This window comes from Epinephelus moara, chromosome 1, assembly GCF_006386435.1.
Source record: "Epinephelus moara isolate mb chromosome 1, YSFRI_EMoa_1.0, whole genome shotgun sequence".
NCBI lineage: Eukaryota > Metazoa > Chordata > Actinopteri > Perciformes > Serranidae > Epinephelus > Epinephelus moara.
Genome location: NC_065506.1, coordinates 35,595,359 through 35,611,409, shown reverse-complemented (window position 1 = coordinate 35,611,409; position 16,051 = coordinate 35,595,359). Strand labels below are relative to the sequence as shown.

The 16,051-nt window shown below is 41.2% G+C and overlaps 1 protein-coding gene across 1 annotated transcript in view; it reads right to left on the bottom strand.

The window, feature by feature from the left end:
- Positions 1-16,051, bottom strand: part of cdkl5 (cyclin-dependent kinase-like 5) — a 60,168-nt gene that overhangs the window by 33,495 nt on the left and 10,622 nt on the right. The window contains exons 4-6 of the mRNA XM_050045960.1: positions 3,401-3,446; positions 3,171-3,307; positions 1,022-1,142 (exon numbers count right to left, since the gene is read on the bottom strand). Of these exons, the coding sequence (XP_049901917.1) occupies positions 1,022-1,142; positions 3,171-3,307; positions 3,401-3,446 (304 nt within the window). The remainder of the gene's footprint in view (positions 1-1,021; positions 1,143-3,170; positions 3,308-3,400; positions 3,447-16,051) is intronic.

The following is a 16,051-nucleotide window of genomic DNA, read 5'->3' as shown; positions in this document are numbered from 1 at the left end:
CTGTTGTTAGCTGACAGGAGTGGCACCTGGTGTGGTCTTCTGCTGCTGTAGCCCATCTGCTTCAAGGCTGGACGTGCTGTTGGTTCAGAGATGGTCTTCTGCAGAGCTTGGTTGTAACCAGTGGTTATTTGAGTTCCTGTTGCCTTTCTATCATCTTGAACCAGTCTGGCCATTCTCCTCTGATCAGCAGTTTCTGAAACACTCAGACCAGCCCATCTGGCACCAACAACCATGCCACGTTCAAAGTCACTTAAATCACCTCTTGTCCCCATTCTGATGCTCAGTTTGAACTTCAGCAGGTTGTCTTGACCATGTCTACATGACTAAATGCATTGAAGTGCTGCCACGTGATTGGCTGGCTGCAGGCTACCAGACAAATAATCACAGTTTACCCTTCTTTGAACCTGTGTCAAATAAATAAAGCTTCAGGACCCTGGTTTACGTGTCACTTTTACTCCAAAATGGGCGCTGGGTGTCAGTAATTTCTTTCTTAGGCTCCTCCTCAGCTGATGCATCCTTCTCTGATTATTCAACATCCTGCTGTACTGCCTGTCTTCCCTCTTTTCTGAAGAATGGAAAATGGCTGAAAATAAAAAGTCCTACTGTCCCCCACAAAGGACATGGGTTAAAATGTTTCTTTTGAAGGCTTAAAATTAACATACACTTCTAAAATGTTAATAGTTAAGACTCTCATAAATAAAAATCTACATCCTGGTGAAGAACAGAAATAATTCATCTTTATAAATGTAATCATTTGTCTCCCTTACTGCAATTAAACATGTTTTTACAATTCACTCCTTTTTGAGAAGACAGAAGATGTGTTCTGTCTGTCACACCCCCATGTGTGTGTTACATCACTAGAAAGCACAGGATGTGCTTTACACAGTACACGAGGACTCAAATAGACTGCAGGTATGCTGTTTAAAATAAAGGCCTCCGTTAAGTCAAGGCCATCAGGCTAAGCGGTATTAATATTTTTGCAGTAGAGACATAAATATAGAATTAAAGATAAACTCCTCACCTCTGTGTACTATCTCATTCGTGTGACACCAGTTGATGGCTTTGATGAGCTGGTAGATGTAGCTGCGGACTTTATCAGGCGGTGCACCGTTGGGCAGTTCCTCTAATAGCTCGAGCATGTTCTGCAAAACACAAGAAAGAGCCGGGATGTGTAGTTTAAGTATTTGGCTTGGTGAAAATGTGCTTTGAAATATGAATGTTGTTGATGCCCCAGACAATTCTTACAAAACAGAATATAATTTCTTTATTGCCACCATACTGGTACATACAACAGAGTTCAGGTGCTCAAATATACAAGATTAAAATACAAAAATAAAAGAGTGAGGGGGAAAAACGCATTATGGCAAGCCCTTTTAACATTTAATAAGTAAGGCTGACAACTAGCAATTTAGTTTACACTGGTGGAAAATATAATTCAGCAAGTCAAAATGATATTTTGATACGTCAAAATGTGAATTGAATTTATCTGTATAACAATTTTGACCTGTTACATGTATATTTTCACATGTAGAAATCACATTTTGACTAATCAAAACTGATGTGCTGATATCTTGGTAACACTATCTATGTAACTTATGATGAATTATAAGTGTCTAGTGTCGTATTGATGCTCTTGATTAGTTGTAAACTAGAGGTTGACTGATGGGGCTTATTGTGCGTTATCATTATCATGCAAGATAATGATCATGCAAGCATTATGTGCGTTTATAAGTGTAGTCATAAGGCACTATAAATGTGTGCTCTTGTTCTTGTGTTCTTCATCTTTTAAATATGTTCTTCATAATTTTATTTAATTTTATTTTATTTACTCTATTAATCCCCGAGGGGAAATTCAATTTTTCACTGTTTGTCAATTACACACAGGTCCGAACACACACATGCACAAACTGGACCTATACATGCACTAAGTGGAGAGAGGTCAGGGTGGTTGCGGGGTTCGGTGCCTTGCTCAGGGGCACCTCGGCAGTGCCCAGGAGGTGAACTGGCACCTCTCCAGCTACCAGTCCACCCTCCATATTTTGGTCCGGATGGGGACTTGAGCAGGTGACCCTCCGGTTCCCAACCCAAGTCCCTATGGACTGAGCTACTGCCGCCCCAGTGTTACTGCTATTTTCAATAAAATTGCAAATATCAGACATTCCTTTTTCACTAGGAAGAATGATGATTAATAATCATTTCAGACAACAACAACTGCATTTACAATAAGTCAAACATATCAACAAATCATTTCAGATAGTATTTAAGTACCATAAAGCCATTTGTCATCTTTTAAATTACCATATTCATTTCAGATATGTAGCTACCTAAGTCATTAAAAATATTCACAATAACATTTTTGACTAGTGGAAATGCCTCTTTTGATATCTAAAAAAACCTATTTGGAATTATAACAGTCAAAACTGAATTATAGATATCTATGTTTGAATAGAAGTCAATGGTAAAGGTTGACTAGTTGTAATTAAATACCTACAAAGAACATTTTCACTCATAAGAAATGAGTTGTTGACATTAAGAATTAACATTTCAGCTAGTGAGCAATGAACTGTTGATATCTTTAATTAGAATGGCTGCTAGTCAAAATTAAATTACGCAGTTGTTTATATCTATATTTGCTCTTCCTGCCTCTTATTAAATGTTGAAAGGTTGCCATAAACACATGCATTCTCATGCACACACTATGACACACGTACACACAGTCTCACACTCACATGCATACACTACACATTAGCATATATATGCACCCTTATATATTCTACTGACACTGAATAATGATTCCAGATTAGAGCATCTTGCCCAGAATGAGTATTATAAAAATAAATATAATAAATATATTTGGGTGGGGATTCCTCTCCCTGATAGTTTTTTTTTAACCCCAACCAGAGAGCAAGGGGGACACCATGCTAAAACGACTGGAGTACAGTATGAATATAAAACCTGTCATGAAATAAACACTTGGCTGGATACCCTGGCAACACAGTGGGGAATACCATTATTCACCAACAGCATAGTTCATATGTTGCCATGGTGATGCTTTTTTTATGCTTAACCGAGCAGTCTCAACATCCTGAAACTTGGGAGTCTGGATGCAGCAGAGTGGAGACGTGTGATGTAAGAATTAATGTGTGCATAGAGTGAAACAACGAGCTGACCCTCTCGACATATTCAAAGACAAGGTAGAGTTTCCCCCTCCTCCGAAAAGCCTCCTTCAGCTCGACGATGTTGTCTTGCTTCAGTGTCCGAAGCATCTTCAGCTCCCGAAGAGTCGTCTCCTTGACCTCCTCATTTTCTGTGTGGGAATTAGAGAGGCAGAAATGATACAGCTGTTCCTCTTTCTCTCCCTTCCTTTCTCCCTTTCTCCCTCCCTCCCTCCGTCACTCACCTTCACTGTCTTTGAACTTCTTAATGGCCACCAGCTCATTGGTCTCCTGTGAAGGCATGAGGACGTGTGTTTAGACAAATGAAAACCACTTATTGAGTTAAACAAAGACTCAGCCACTTTCTGAGACACACAGATACAAAGATGCACCAAACATCAAAATCAGGCATCAGGTGGAATAAGACAAAACAATATGTAAATTAATTTCCTGCCCACTCTTAACATGAAATAAAAATGTGTGCCCAAGTTGCTGGCAGTGCCAACACAGAGCCATGCTGTGTGCTCTCATTTCAATTATTTTACCACAGGGCATTTGCACACACAAACAGCACATCCTTGGCATAGTTAATATGCATCGTACAGTAGGTCTCCTTCAGCTTCTTGCAGGTTTGCTTGATTGACCTTGCCAAATTGTACAAGCTTGTGTGGTTGCAGACACTTTGTTTCAAAGGCTGTGCAGCAGCTGGAAGGCTACAACATAAACATCAGATATATACTGTACAGTTTTACAGGAAAACAGTGTAAGTGTGGGTTTGTGTCTGATCATACACTGTAATCAAAAAGATCTGAAATTAGGAGAACTGGTATCTCTGATTTTACTTAAGTACAAGGGTGAATGAATCAGTTGGTCATTGTGCGAAAGTAGTTTTGGTATTTCGACATGTTGGTGTATATCTTTTTTGTTTTATTGTGGTTATTGTTTGTCTGTAACTTTTTTATGTTGCTGTCTTGACCAGGTCTTCAATGGAAAAAAGATCATTGATCTCAATGGGACTTAAATATGGGTTGATTAAATTTTACTTTTAAAGTCTTCATACAGATCTTTATCAGGTTATGTGAGATTTATTTCTACCTGTTACCTCCATGCTGGAAATTGGCCAAAAATACAGTGAACACAACCAGATAGAAATTATGCTTTCACCACCCTTGTTTCAGTGGAATATAGAAAGGAATGTCAGGCTTTACCATGAACTTCCCATTACTTGAAGGCTTAGATGAGAACCCCTACCGCCCAGTTTGAAGCTACAGGAAAAAGGGAAATACTTTCAAAACTACAGCAACGAAAGGGGTTGTGCTACATGTTTGTAATTTGGCTGTGGATCAGTGGATCAGCTCCTCACCCTTGCACGGCTACTGGAGGGGTCATAGCAGTTTGCCCATCTAGCCCATCTATGTGTTTTGTGGACTTGGAGGAGGCTTATGACTGTGTCTCCCGGGAGCGTGGGGTTCTGGTGCTGTTGCTAAAAGCAATACGGTCCTTTTTTAACAAAACTAAGAGCTGTATCCACATACTTGACACAAAGTCAAATGTTTTTAGTGAGTGCTGGCCTCTGCCAGGGTCGTCCCTTGTCATTGATTCTGTTGTGATATTCATGGACAGGATCTCAAGGCACAGCCGGGGAGAAGAGAGAGTTTAGTAATGGGGACCTCAGAACTAACGCTCTGCTCTTTGCAGATGATGCGATTCTGATCTGACCCCCAACTTGCACTGGGGCAGTTTGCAGTCAAGTGTGACGCGGCTGGGATGAGAGTCAGTACCTTCAAGTTTGAGGCCATGGTCTCAGCCAGAAAATGGTGGATTGCCCTCTTCTTGGGAGAGTGTTACTGCCCTAAGTGAAGGAGCTCAAGTGTCTCAGGGTCTTGTTCAGGAGTGAGGGTAAAATGGTACACCAAGCAGTGAAAGAGGGAGCTGAGCCGAAAGACAAAGCTCTTGATGTACCGGTCCATCTACGCTCAGGCATTCATCTATTGTCATGAGCTTTGGGTAGTGACTGAAAGCATGAGATCACAGGTACAAGCTGCTGAAATGAGTTTCCACAGGGTGTCTGGGCTCAGCCTTGGAGATAGAGTGACGTGCTCAGACATCCGAAGGCAGGTCAAAGTTGAGCCGCTGCAAAAGGGGCAAGTTATGGTCGTCTGGGCATCTGATCAGGATGCCTCCTGGGCACCTCACATTAGAGGTTTCCTGCACACATACAACTGGAAGAGGCCCCTGGGTTGACCCAGAACACGCAGAAGGGATTATATATCTCATCTGGCCTAGTAACTCCTCGAGATCCCCCAGGAGGAACTGGAAAACGTTGCTGGGGAGAGCCTGGGATACCTTGCTCAGCCTGCAGCCTCCATGACCTGGCCCCAGATTTGCGTATGAAAATTGATAAATGGATGGATGTTTATAACTGAAGGGAATCAACATGTTAACGCCATGTCTCAGAACATAAAAAGTAACCAGCAGTCTATTCAGAGCCATGGAATCTGATGGGGCTTTTTTTTTTACCAAGGAAGGGGTACAAGAGAAACATTTAAGGGAAGATTAGTCCGTGCCAAAGTTTGTGAGGCTTTATATAGACACTGATAAATAAAACAGAGACTGAGGACCCTGGATGAAAAATGCATCATGTTGTTGTGATGTTACTAAAAAAAAAGCCACACAAAAACGCAAGTTATAGGTTTTCACAGGTGAGCACACAATCTTTTCACAACGAGTGAAGCTTTGCCTACATACCCTGCAGACATGTAGCATCATGAGCTTTTTCCCAATACATCTAATGACAGGCATATTATGTTGACAGCAGCAGTTTCATACATTTTTCTAATATTCTAATTTGTGTTGCCCTTTTCTTACACCTCCTGCAATAATTATTTTATTGCTTTAGTCTTAAAGTTTCTGCCACTAGCTACAATTTATCACCTGAATTCTGTGTGTCAAGTGTGAACTTAATCTGTCAGATGTACAAACATGCCACTACAAGAGCAATTTTATTGTTTTCAGCAAGTTTAATTAATTTCTAAATTCTGGGTAATGCGTTTAGCCACACCGTTGATTAAATAAGAAACCAGTTCAGTCTTAATGCTGGACCCTAGGGCTGGAGTGGGTGATGACAGCTGTCCAGAGAGAATTACAGCATAAAGGCCAGTCTCCCTCTGTCCTCCGCTGCTCTCATGTTGCTCTGTTGTCCTTTTGTTAACGAAGGGTCGGACAACAGAGTCGGCCTCAGTGTCAAGAAGAGGCCAGGCGATGAAGGAGATGCATGCCACTGCCAGCGCTTCATGCTCACACAAGCACAATTGTTTAACTGAACACGCTTTTTAAAATTCAAAGTTTTCTCCTCAGAGATTTTCCACACGAGAGACGAATGAAATGAAACAACGTGGATTTACAGCTCTAACAAAACTTAATCCTGAGAGTAAAGTTACGATTTCCAGTGAAGAGAAGTACATCTGAACAGCAAACTGGGAGATTTGACTATGTTTGCCTGGCAAAATGAGAAACACACATGCAGCACATGTGACTTACAATGTGCTGATGATGCTTGGGCTCATGTGTGGCGTCTATGACCTCCACTGATTTTACCTTTTGAGCCATTGTTAAGTCAGCACATCTAAAAATAGCCTCAGGCTTGCTAATTTTCTGCTGATGACACAAGCAGCCAATGATTGTCACATTACACTACAGCGGTTCAACTTACAGTAGAACCAGACCATCACACCTTTTACATTTTTTTGCAAACATATGTGCAGAGCGCAATTTTACTCGAATAAACACTAAAAGACCCTGTTAAGTAAAGTTTTGTTGCTTCTGTTAAATTTAAGACAATGCAACAAAATCGCAATATTGGCATTTACTAACAATTTTGGAAGTGGTATCTTGAAAACGCAGTGACAATGAGAGGTGGGTGATATAACATTATATACAGAAAGGTGACATGCATTCAGCAATATTGGATTTAAGTATGATTTTTGCTTTTACATAAAGAAGTTTCTTGAGTCATCAGGTATTTAATTCAGAGGATAAGACAAAAACAGACATTTCAATCTGGTTATTTTTACATCAACAGTTTCCCAACTTGGGAAAAACAATTTTAATTCAAGGTACGCTCTGACTGAAAAAACATCAATATGAAGCTCAAGTGAAAGTTCAGACAGGAAGACTATACTTTTGCATGCTTAGGCCTGTAATTTACTTCATCCATCTGCCATTCACTTCTCCCACACATGCTTATTCACAATCTCTTGCTGTCATTGTCTGCTGCTGTCAATTGGGATATCAGCTGTTCTATCAGCTGATCACATTTAACCAATAGTGCAGCGACACACCTTCATTGTTAGTCTGTCTTGCTGCTGTCTTTTTAAATATGATTCTCTTTGTGTCTTTAGTATGTTCATGCTGCAGCTGTGCGCACCCTCCACCTCCCCGTCACCGCCTTGTCTTCGCAGACTCATCAGCTTCATCAGCCTATCAGTTTCAGCAGAGTCACCAGCCTCCACCACCACCAGTGTCTGGACTCCATGTGGGGATTTATCTTGCTGCTGCTCAGGGATGACAACCCTCGATTACACAATGTAGCGTCTAAGCACCAAAATCGTTCTGTCAAATCTTAATCGTTGCATATCATCTGTTAATCTGTAGGCTATTAAACAATTATCTTTAATTCATTCTGTCTCTCCTGCCCGAAATACTGTAGGTCAACTGTGCAAGTTTCTTGCGATTAATACCTACACTTATTGTAAGGCAGTGCCATCTAGTGGCCGTAGTATTTATTATGGGAGCAGAGGAGAAAATGATGTAACAATGTATAAAAGGCAACAAAGTCCATGTAGTGTTCACAGATGCATAAAGAGAACTGGATACAGCATGGGAGGTGGGGCGCCTTTCATTCCTACAAAAGTTGCTCAGTGGACCATGAAGCCATAAAAGCTCTACTTCACGGGTATAAAATTCCTAGGATCTTCCGCTCACAGACCTATAGAGCAATGGCACAAGAGACTTCTGCCAGCCGAGCAGGCTATTTCCAATTAAGCCCTCTGCTAAATTGGATGGGGATAAAATTATTTAATTGTGCAGTTCTTCTAGACTTTGTAGACTAGACTTTCGAAATGCTATCGGACTGAATGGATCAAATCCCGATAGTAAAACAGCTGATTTACAGACGGGCTTGGCATCACATGATAGACGTGTAAGTTGTAGTAACACAGTTTGGCCACCACAAAAATTGGCTTCAAAGTCTGGCGCTGTTCTTGGGGGCCTGGTAAGGTTGGATAAATATGGAAGAAGTCCCTACAGGGTGGGCGAAAGGGGTGGTGGATAGCTTAAACAAGCAGAGGACTTTCACCCCAGACTGGTGCTCATGACCCGAAGTCAACACTGACTTCTTTTTATAATACACCACAACGTAGTGTAGTATGCTAGCATGTGTAGCAAACTATACTAGTGACGTATGTGACGTGACATAAGGTAAATGTCACTCAAAGTGCTTTTACACTACATGTCACATTCACCCATTCACACACACATTCACACACTGGTGGAAGAGGCTACCATATAAGGTGCCACCTGCAACCCAGTAACCATTCACAAGCTCTCACGTACCGATGGAACAGCCATCGGGAGCAATTTGAGGTTCAGTATCTTGCCCATGGATGCTTAGACATGTGGACTGGAGGGGCCAGGGATCAAACCACCTATCTTCCAATTAGTGGATGACCCACTCTACCTCTGAGCCAGTCACCCCCTGGACGTTACATAGGTATTTTTAGCCGAACTATGATGTTTTTTCTAAATCTAACCACCTAGTTTTGTAGCCAAAAGCTATCCGTTAAGTTTTATAGCATGGCTATAGCAGACTGTTTCATAATGTCAAGGATGTGTTTAAAGCTGCAACTATCAAGACAGTCATATGTGTCGTTTTGGAAGTCAGTGGAAATTGACTAATTCTGTTGTTTAGGTATGAGAGAGCACTGCAAGGTCCACTTGATTTTCCAGAAAATGTCATGTAACTCAGTATTTAGTAATATTTTGATATAAAATGGCCACACTGTTGATCTCATGCTCTTCAAAGATGTAGTCAAAATAAAGCAGTCTCAAACTGTGACAAAACCTCATATAAAACAGAAAACTAACAGTTATTTTCAATTCAATTCAATTCAATTCTATTTATGAAGCCTAGTATTCCAAATCACAATTCAGAGGGCTTTACAGCAAACGACATACATCTGTCCTTGGACCCTCACAGCGGATAGGGATACACTTCCCAAACAAAAACCTTAATGGGGAAAAAAATGGAAACCACAGGAAGAGCAACTGCAGACGTGAAATAGATGCCATATATTATTGAAATGACATATGGCAAAGTAACTACAGCCCAAGGTGACGTCTCAAATTGCTCATATTGTTTTACCAGCAGCCAAAAACCAAAAACGTATTCTGCTTACAAAGCAAGCAAAACTTTAAAGTCAGGCAAACTCAGTGTTTTTACAAAGTGCTTAAACAATTATTTAATTATCAAAGAGTCACAGAGGAATTTCCTGTTGATCAACCACCGTTAATTAATTCACTTCCCCTCAGCACTACAATACAGCATAGAGATAATGTATAGGCAGCAGGGAACACTGGCCAGCGTGTAGGTTGTGCTATTGTCACTCCCTGCACACAAATTCAAGATAACACATAAGCCTCCACATACAAACACCCACATACGCTAATACAACACTTCCATAAAGTGGCAGAACATTGCACACAAACGCGGGCGAACATTAGCTCGGCTAATTAAATGTTCCATCAGACACATACTGTACTGTAAAGTATACATAATTCATACAGGGGCACACATTTATTATGCATTTAATGTCTTGGTAGTACAGTTCAGAGTCTCCTCTGAGTCACCTGGTTGGGTTTTAGCCCGGTGTCTATGATTCCCTCAACCACATATGGGTCCGCTGTCGACTCCTAACAGGGTGACCCATTTACCATCAGCATAGTCTCCATGTTCGATACCTCCCTCTGCATCTCCTCCTCTCCATCATACACACACACACACACTAACACACACTAACACTCTTTCTATCTGCCACCCTTTTCTCTTTTGCCCTGCTTCCAGCTGAGAAAAGTAAAAATAACTGCTCTCTCGCAGCAAAGCTAAAAAGCTTCTATTGCCATGGTCTGAGTCTCTGGCTCTACATGAGAAAATGAAACCCTACTACTGTTATATAAGTGGGAAACATGTCACACGACACATCTTAGTAACTTCATGCAACAGAAAGGACTGAGTATTACCCCGTTTTGACAGCTGGTAACTAAATTTTTCCAAATTCGTGGTCCAATAAAATTGAAAGGAGATTTGAGATGGAAAATTAACAAATTAAAGTGGAAATAGAAAAGTTTGTTATAAAGAAAATGTACTGGCTGTAGAGTAATGACACCATCTGCGTTCAGACTGGTTCCCAATAAACTTTGCTTCCAGTATGCAATTCTGTCTGCCACTGGGTACGATCTACCAGGAAAATGGAGGCTCGTTTAATGGCAAAAAAGATGTGCGTTAAATGATTTGTAACAAAAACAGGAAGGGGATAGAACTTTTCTTTTACTTGGTAGTTATCAGTAGCTATCCCTGGTTACCAGAGTATCATTGTAAGTTCTTTGCAGTTACTATCCCCAGCACTTGCCAACTCTCTCTATTTTTCTCGAGAGACTTTCATCGCCCTCCCATGGTTTCCATCCATCCATTTTCTAATCGCTTATCCTCTTGAGGCTGAGGCTGGAGCCTATCCCAGCTGACATTGGGCGAGAGGCAGGGTACACCCTGGACAGGTCGCCAGACTATCACAGGGCTGACATGTACAGACAGACAACCATTCACACCTACGGACAATTTAGAGTCACCAATTAACCTGCATGTCTTTGGACTGTGGGAGGAAGCCGGAGTACCCGGAGAAAACCCACGCTGACACGGGGAGAACATGCAAACTCCGCACAGAAGGGCTCCCACACCCGGGATTGAACCAGGATCCCTCTTGCTGTGAGGCGAAAGTGCTAACCACTACACCACCATGCCAGGAGTATTTTAAACCCTTTTTTCCTTTTTGTTATCACAACCTGATTCTGGCATTGTATAGCGTGTATGAGCCCAACAACTCTTAGACTGTACTGTTTCCTGGGCCAGAGACGGGGGCACGTCAGGCCCGCATGAGTTGGCTGTGGCCGTGGGTGGATACCCTGCTCCACGCTGACTACATTAAGCATGCGTTGGTCAGATGGGACACTCTACTAGGGGTTTGAGGAGTGCCTCAGGGGTTGGGGGACCCAGCTTGCCCTCCCGCCTGAGTACCCAGCTGTCCTCCAGAGACTATAAGCATGCCATTCTGCCTTGCTTAGGCATCCAGGACCCAGGGGTGTGTGGGCCAGGGAAGACAGCTGGCTGTGGGTCCCTGGTGTGGGCTAAGCCTACAGTCTGGCCTCCCTTCCTCCTCCTGGTACTCTGCCAGAGTACAAGGGCCTTGAACCAAAAACTGAATCAAATGAATTGTATTAAAAGTCACCAGAGTGCAAGAAACAAGTCTTTGAAACTCAAATTTTTCTGGGGGAGGATCTCCAGACGCCACCAAATCATCCCTGTTTCTGGGATCTCAAGGTTGGCAAGTAGTGGAAATGGTGATCGGTGGAACAACTGAGGCAACTGTGGGAACTGTGGTATAGTTGCAAAGCTCTGAGGAAAATGTAAAGTGATTCATTGTCTTTGCAACAGCACCATCATCAATAATAACACCTGGAAACGCTATGGGGATTTAAGTTGAAAAAGACTTTCTGTTGTAGCACTGATTAAATGACAAAACATGTTTATGGCTTTGGATTATTTGAGCTGTGCAAGCATGAAGACATGTTGTGGTTCAGGCCCAGTATACACAGTGTGTCATTTTTTGAGTAGTCCTACTGGTTGGTTCTCTCTCCCAGACTCTTTGATTTCATTTTTCACACAGAAGCTACATAATATGATGCATCTCCTGGTGCTTTCATGACACAGAGTAGAAGTCATAATCAATAACTCGAAGCTTCTGTCTCTCCCACTCTCCTACTAACCAAAATAACCTATGTCAGCTACTGTAAACAAATAGCAATCAGCAAACCAAGTCATTTATATATAAATATAAATATGTTTTCATTTTTGAATTAATCTTGTTAGAGAAACATTTGTCTCACAAACGCAGCTTTAAACAAAGACCTTAATCAGAGCACAAACACTTGAGCGTTCCCCACATAACAGACAGACTTCTTTGGAAGACAAGACGAGAGAAATGTGATAACAAATTTCCACATTCACAGACGGCTGCATTCTGCATTTTAACACATTCAGTAATACGGATTGTCCTTTATAGTTTCATTTTTATCCGCCTCTGCTGGGGTTGCAACTTCCTCTCTAACCGTCATGTTCTGCTCACCATGTCATTTTGTTCATGTCTTCAGAATGCAAGCGTTTGCATATTTAGAGTTTCACTGAATGTATATAATTTATGGTTCATCTGAAATTTTCATGAAGCACAGCGACGAGAGAACTTGGTCGAGGGACAGATGTAGAGCCGAAATGAAAAAACACATGCACAAATTGCATGTATAGCAAACGGACCACAGGGCAAACACCAGGCACTCACTGCACTTCATAATGAATCAACCCAGTTTAGTTTAATTTCCCCTTCATACAGTGTGTGCATCAACAGCCTTGATTTGCTTCCTATCAAGCTCATATTTGAACTTAATTCTACATAAACTTCATTTACACATAAAATTGAGTGCAGGAGATGGCCAAAAAATTAAGTAACATTTCCTATTTCTTCATGTAAGAAACAGATTAGGACAGCAGCAGCATTAAACATTTAAATAATGTCTTTCTCTTCTCTTGTTGACTCGGCTGTGACTGTCACTCCTCCCACAGTAGTCCTCTCTCACTCTCCGTGTGGAGTGAGGTGTTTTTCACAAATATATTGTGTTCATAAATGCGCTGACAGAAGGAATGATACAAAATTAGACTAAAAAATATGTAATTCTATGTAGTCAAAGCAGAACATGTTCCACTTAGATGAATTTTTACTACAGAACATGTGGCTCAGTGTGGCTCAGAATGATTCGGTTTAGAAAAGTGAAAGTATTTCCACAAGTGAGAAATCTATTTTAAGCAATGGGCCATTAGGGCCACTGTAGGTAAATATTACATTTTATATTGTCTCCTATTAAGATCATATTAGATTAAATAACATATTAAGATATTAAGGTCATATTTAGTGTTAATCTTACAAAAAAAAACCCTCCTAGAAAGTCAAGTGACGTTGTATAAAGAGCGACAAAGTTCACTTAGGGAGAAAGTTGTGGAAGCACAGGACTTTTACGCAGCAGTCCAGGGTTTGTGTCATGTGTGACTCATTCATTCATTTTCCATAACCGCTTATCCTGTTGGGGGCTGTGGGGGGGCTGCAGCCTATCCCAGCTGAAATTGGGCAAGAGGTGAGAGACAGACAACCATTCACACCTAAGGCCAATTTAGAGTCACCAGATAACCTAGCCTTGGACTGTGGGAGGAAGTCGGAGAACCCAGAGAAAACCCACGCTGACACACTATATATGCAAACTCTGCCCACCCAGGGTTCGAACCAGGAACCCTCTTGCTGTGAGGCAACAATGCTAACCACGGCACCACCGTGCTGCCCTCTATAAGTCAGTGTTAGCTCATTATTTTCAGTTTTTAGGATAAAGATACTAAATGGAAATGCGCACTGTGCACATAAACTTTAGTAGAGCAGCTGAATAGGATCTTTCGTGTTAACATCATATTTTGATGTTGCTGGGACACCGAGGAAGGACATCTAGCTAAAGGTCAGGTAACGTCCAGGTCATTGGCACAACTTTCATTTGGAACTATTCATGAACCATAAAGGGACGTCTTGATTGGACGTTTTGCCTGCGATTCCCTTTTACCGGTGGCATCTGTGGTGTCATGAAGTTGATCTAATAAATTTCTGATTTTACAATCTTTAAAAGTTTTTTTTTTAATTAGTTTCATAATGTGTCATATGATGATGATGTTGTAACGTCATGTGGTAGCTTATGAAAAAGGTTGCATGACTGACTGTTTAAGGGTCACCTTCACAGTACCTGCTTCTTTAATTCAGATTAAACTCGACATCACTTTATTAATGAAGCCTTGAATGCAGGTGCTAATAATAGTTGCAGTAATCTGCCATTAACCCCATTTCTGTCTGATTAAGCCACCACATCAGTTTGGTGTTTCATTCATGGCTGTTGATGGATTTAAAGCTAGACTGCACGACTTTTACATATGAACATCCGGTGCTGCCAAATGAGTTTACACAATGCTGATTAAGACTAATGCTCTCTGTATAGTATACTGGAGTTTTGGTGTCTGGTGTCTGTGGTGACTTTCCAGCACGGGCACATCGGAGGTGACGTACTATACAAGAACAAGCCAGAGCTAAAGGAGGGAGAAATTATGTGTTTATATACTGTAAATTGGTTTTGATTTTGTTGTCTTCCTCTGTTTGGCACTGTCCTATTGTTTCCTGTTGTTTTCTCAGTGCTTCATCTGTATTTATGTGACGCTGATGTCTTCTTTTGATACTATGCTGACAGTCTGAAATAAGGTTTTGTACAAAAAAGGAAGTGGGGAGAGACCACAGCAATGGAGCGGCAGCTAGGAGTATGGCAGAAGCAATGGAGGAAAAAACTAAGAAGCATTGAAGGAAAATGTTTGGAGTGGAAGCTTTAGATTAAAAAGAAACTCGGCATTTGGAGAAAGGTTTAAATTAAAATCTAAATAAACAGCAACAGTGTTTATGTAACTACTCTCACTGCCGAGAGGGGAGACAAAAGTTCCAAACTTCAAAGATGTTTTAAGCCTTTAAGATTGTTTCTATATAGTTTGTATGTGACATATGTGACATAATGTTAAGTTAGAAACAAACATACCATGATCTTTTTGTATCAAGATCTCAACCTAATCACATACTTTTGTTGCCTAAATCTAAGGAAGCAAACCTAACAATTAAGTAAACCTTGGAATTTTATTTTGATAAGAGACAACCCATTCTCACTCCGAAGTCGTCAAAATCCGGCGCTTGGGCAGTGAATTGCGGTGTCAGACACTGACAAAAAAGGTGTCCTTTAACATCAGCATGATATGCGGCTGGTCGTCGTTATAGTTTAATGCAGTTCAGGGGCGTCATGGGAAAATGCGATGGGACAAGAACGAAAGTTGAGGCGGAGAAAGTCGTAGGGTGGGTGGGAGTGATGGTGGATGGGTCCAACAAACGACATCACACAGGAGAGCAGTGTTAGCGTCCAGTAAGATTATAAAGCCAAATCCTCCTCCAGCAACACGTGCGTGTATTGTTGGAGGAGGAAAAAAACGTCAATTTGCGTTGTTGTACTGACATAGTACGTTTATTTGGAAAGAGACTGTATGTTAACAGTAAATTTCCCGTGAAAACAGAAGTGTATTTTGAAAGAAGACAATGCATATAACAGGCAGAACTTGACACAGCGTCACAGAACGTCAACACATACCTTGCACATCGTATCTGGATGTGGAAGGTCAATGACCACACGTCAATATGTGACGAGGTCGGAGTGTAAATGTGTTGGTCATGTGAAGCCCACAGGGCCAGGTGTTTTCAACCCTCTGATAAGTTTGATTTAAAATTGCATTATATTACTTTGAAATGGTAGCCTAATTTAAATCAAGTTAATTGTTCAGCCCTATGAGATCATTCTTTGTCATTCAAACTTACTTTTTTGAAAAAGTGACCAGTAAAGCTTATTGTGGCTAATGTTATCCAACTTTAGACCGAGAGGCTATATCAACTGACTAAGCC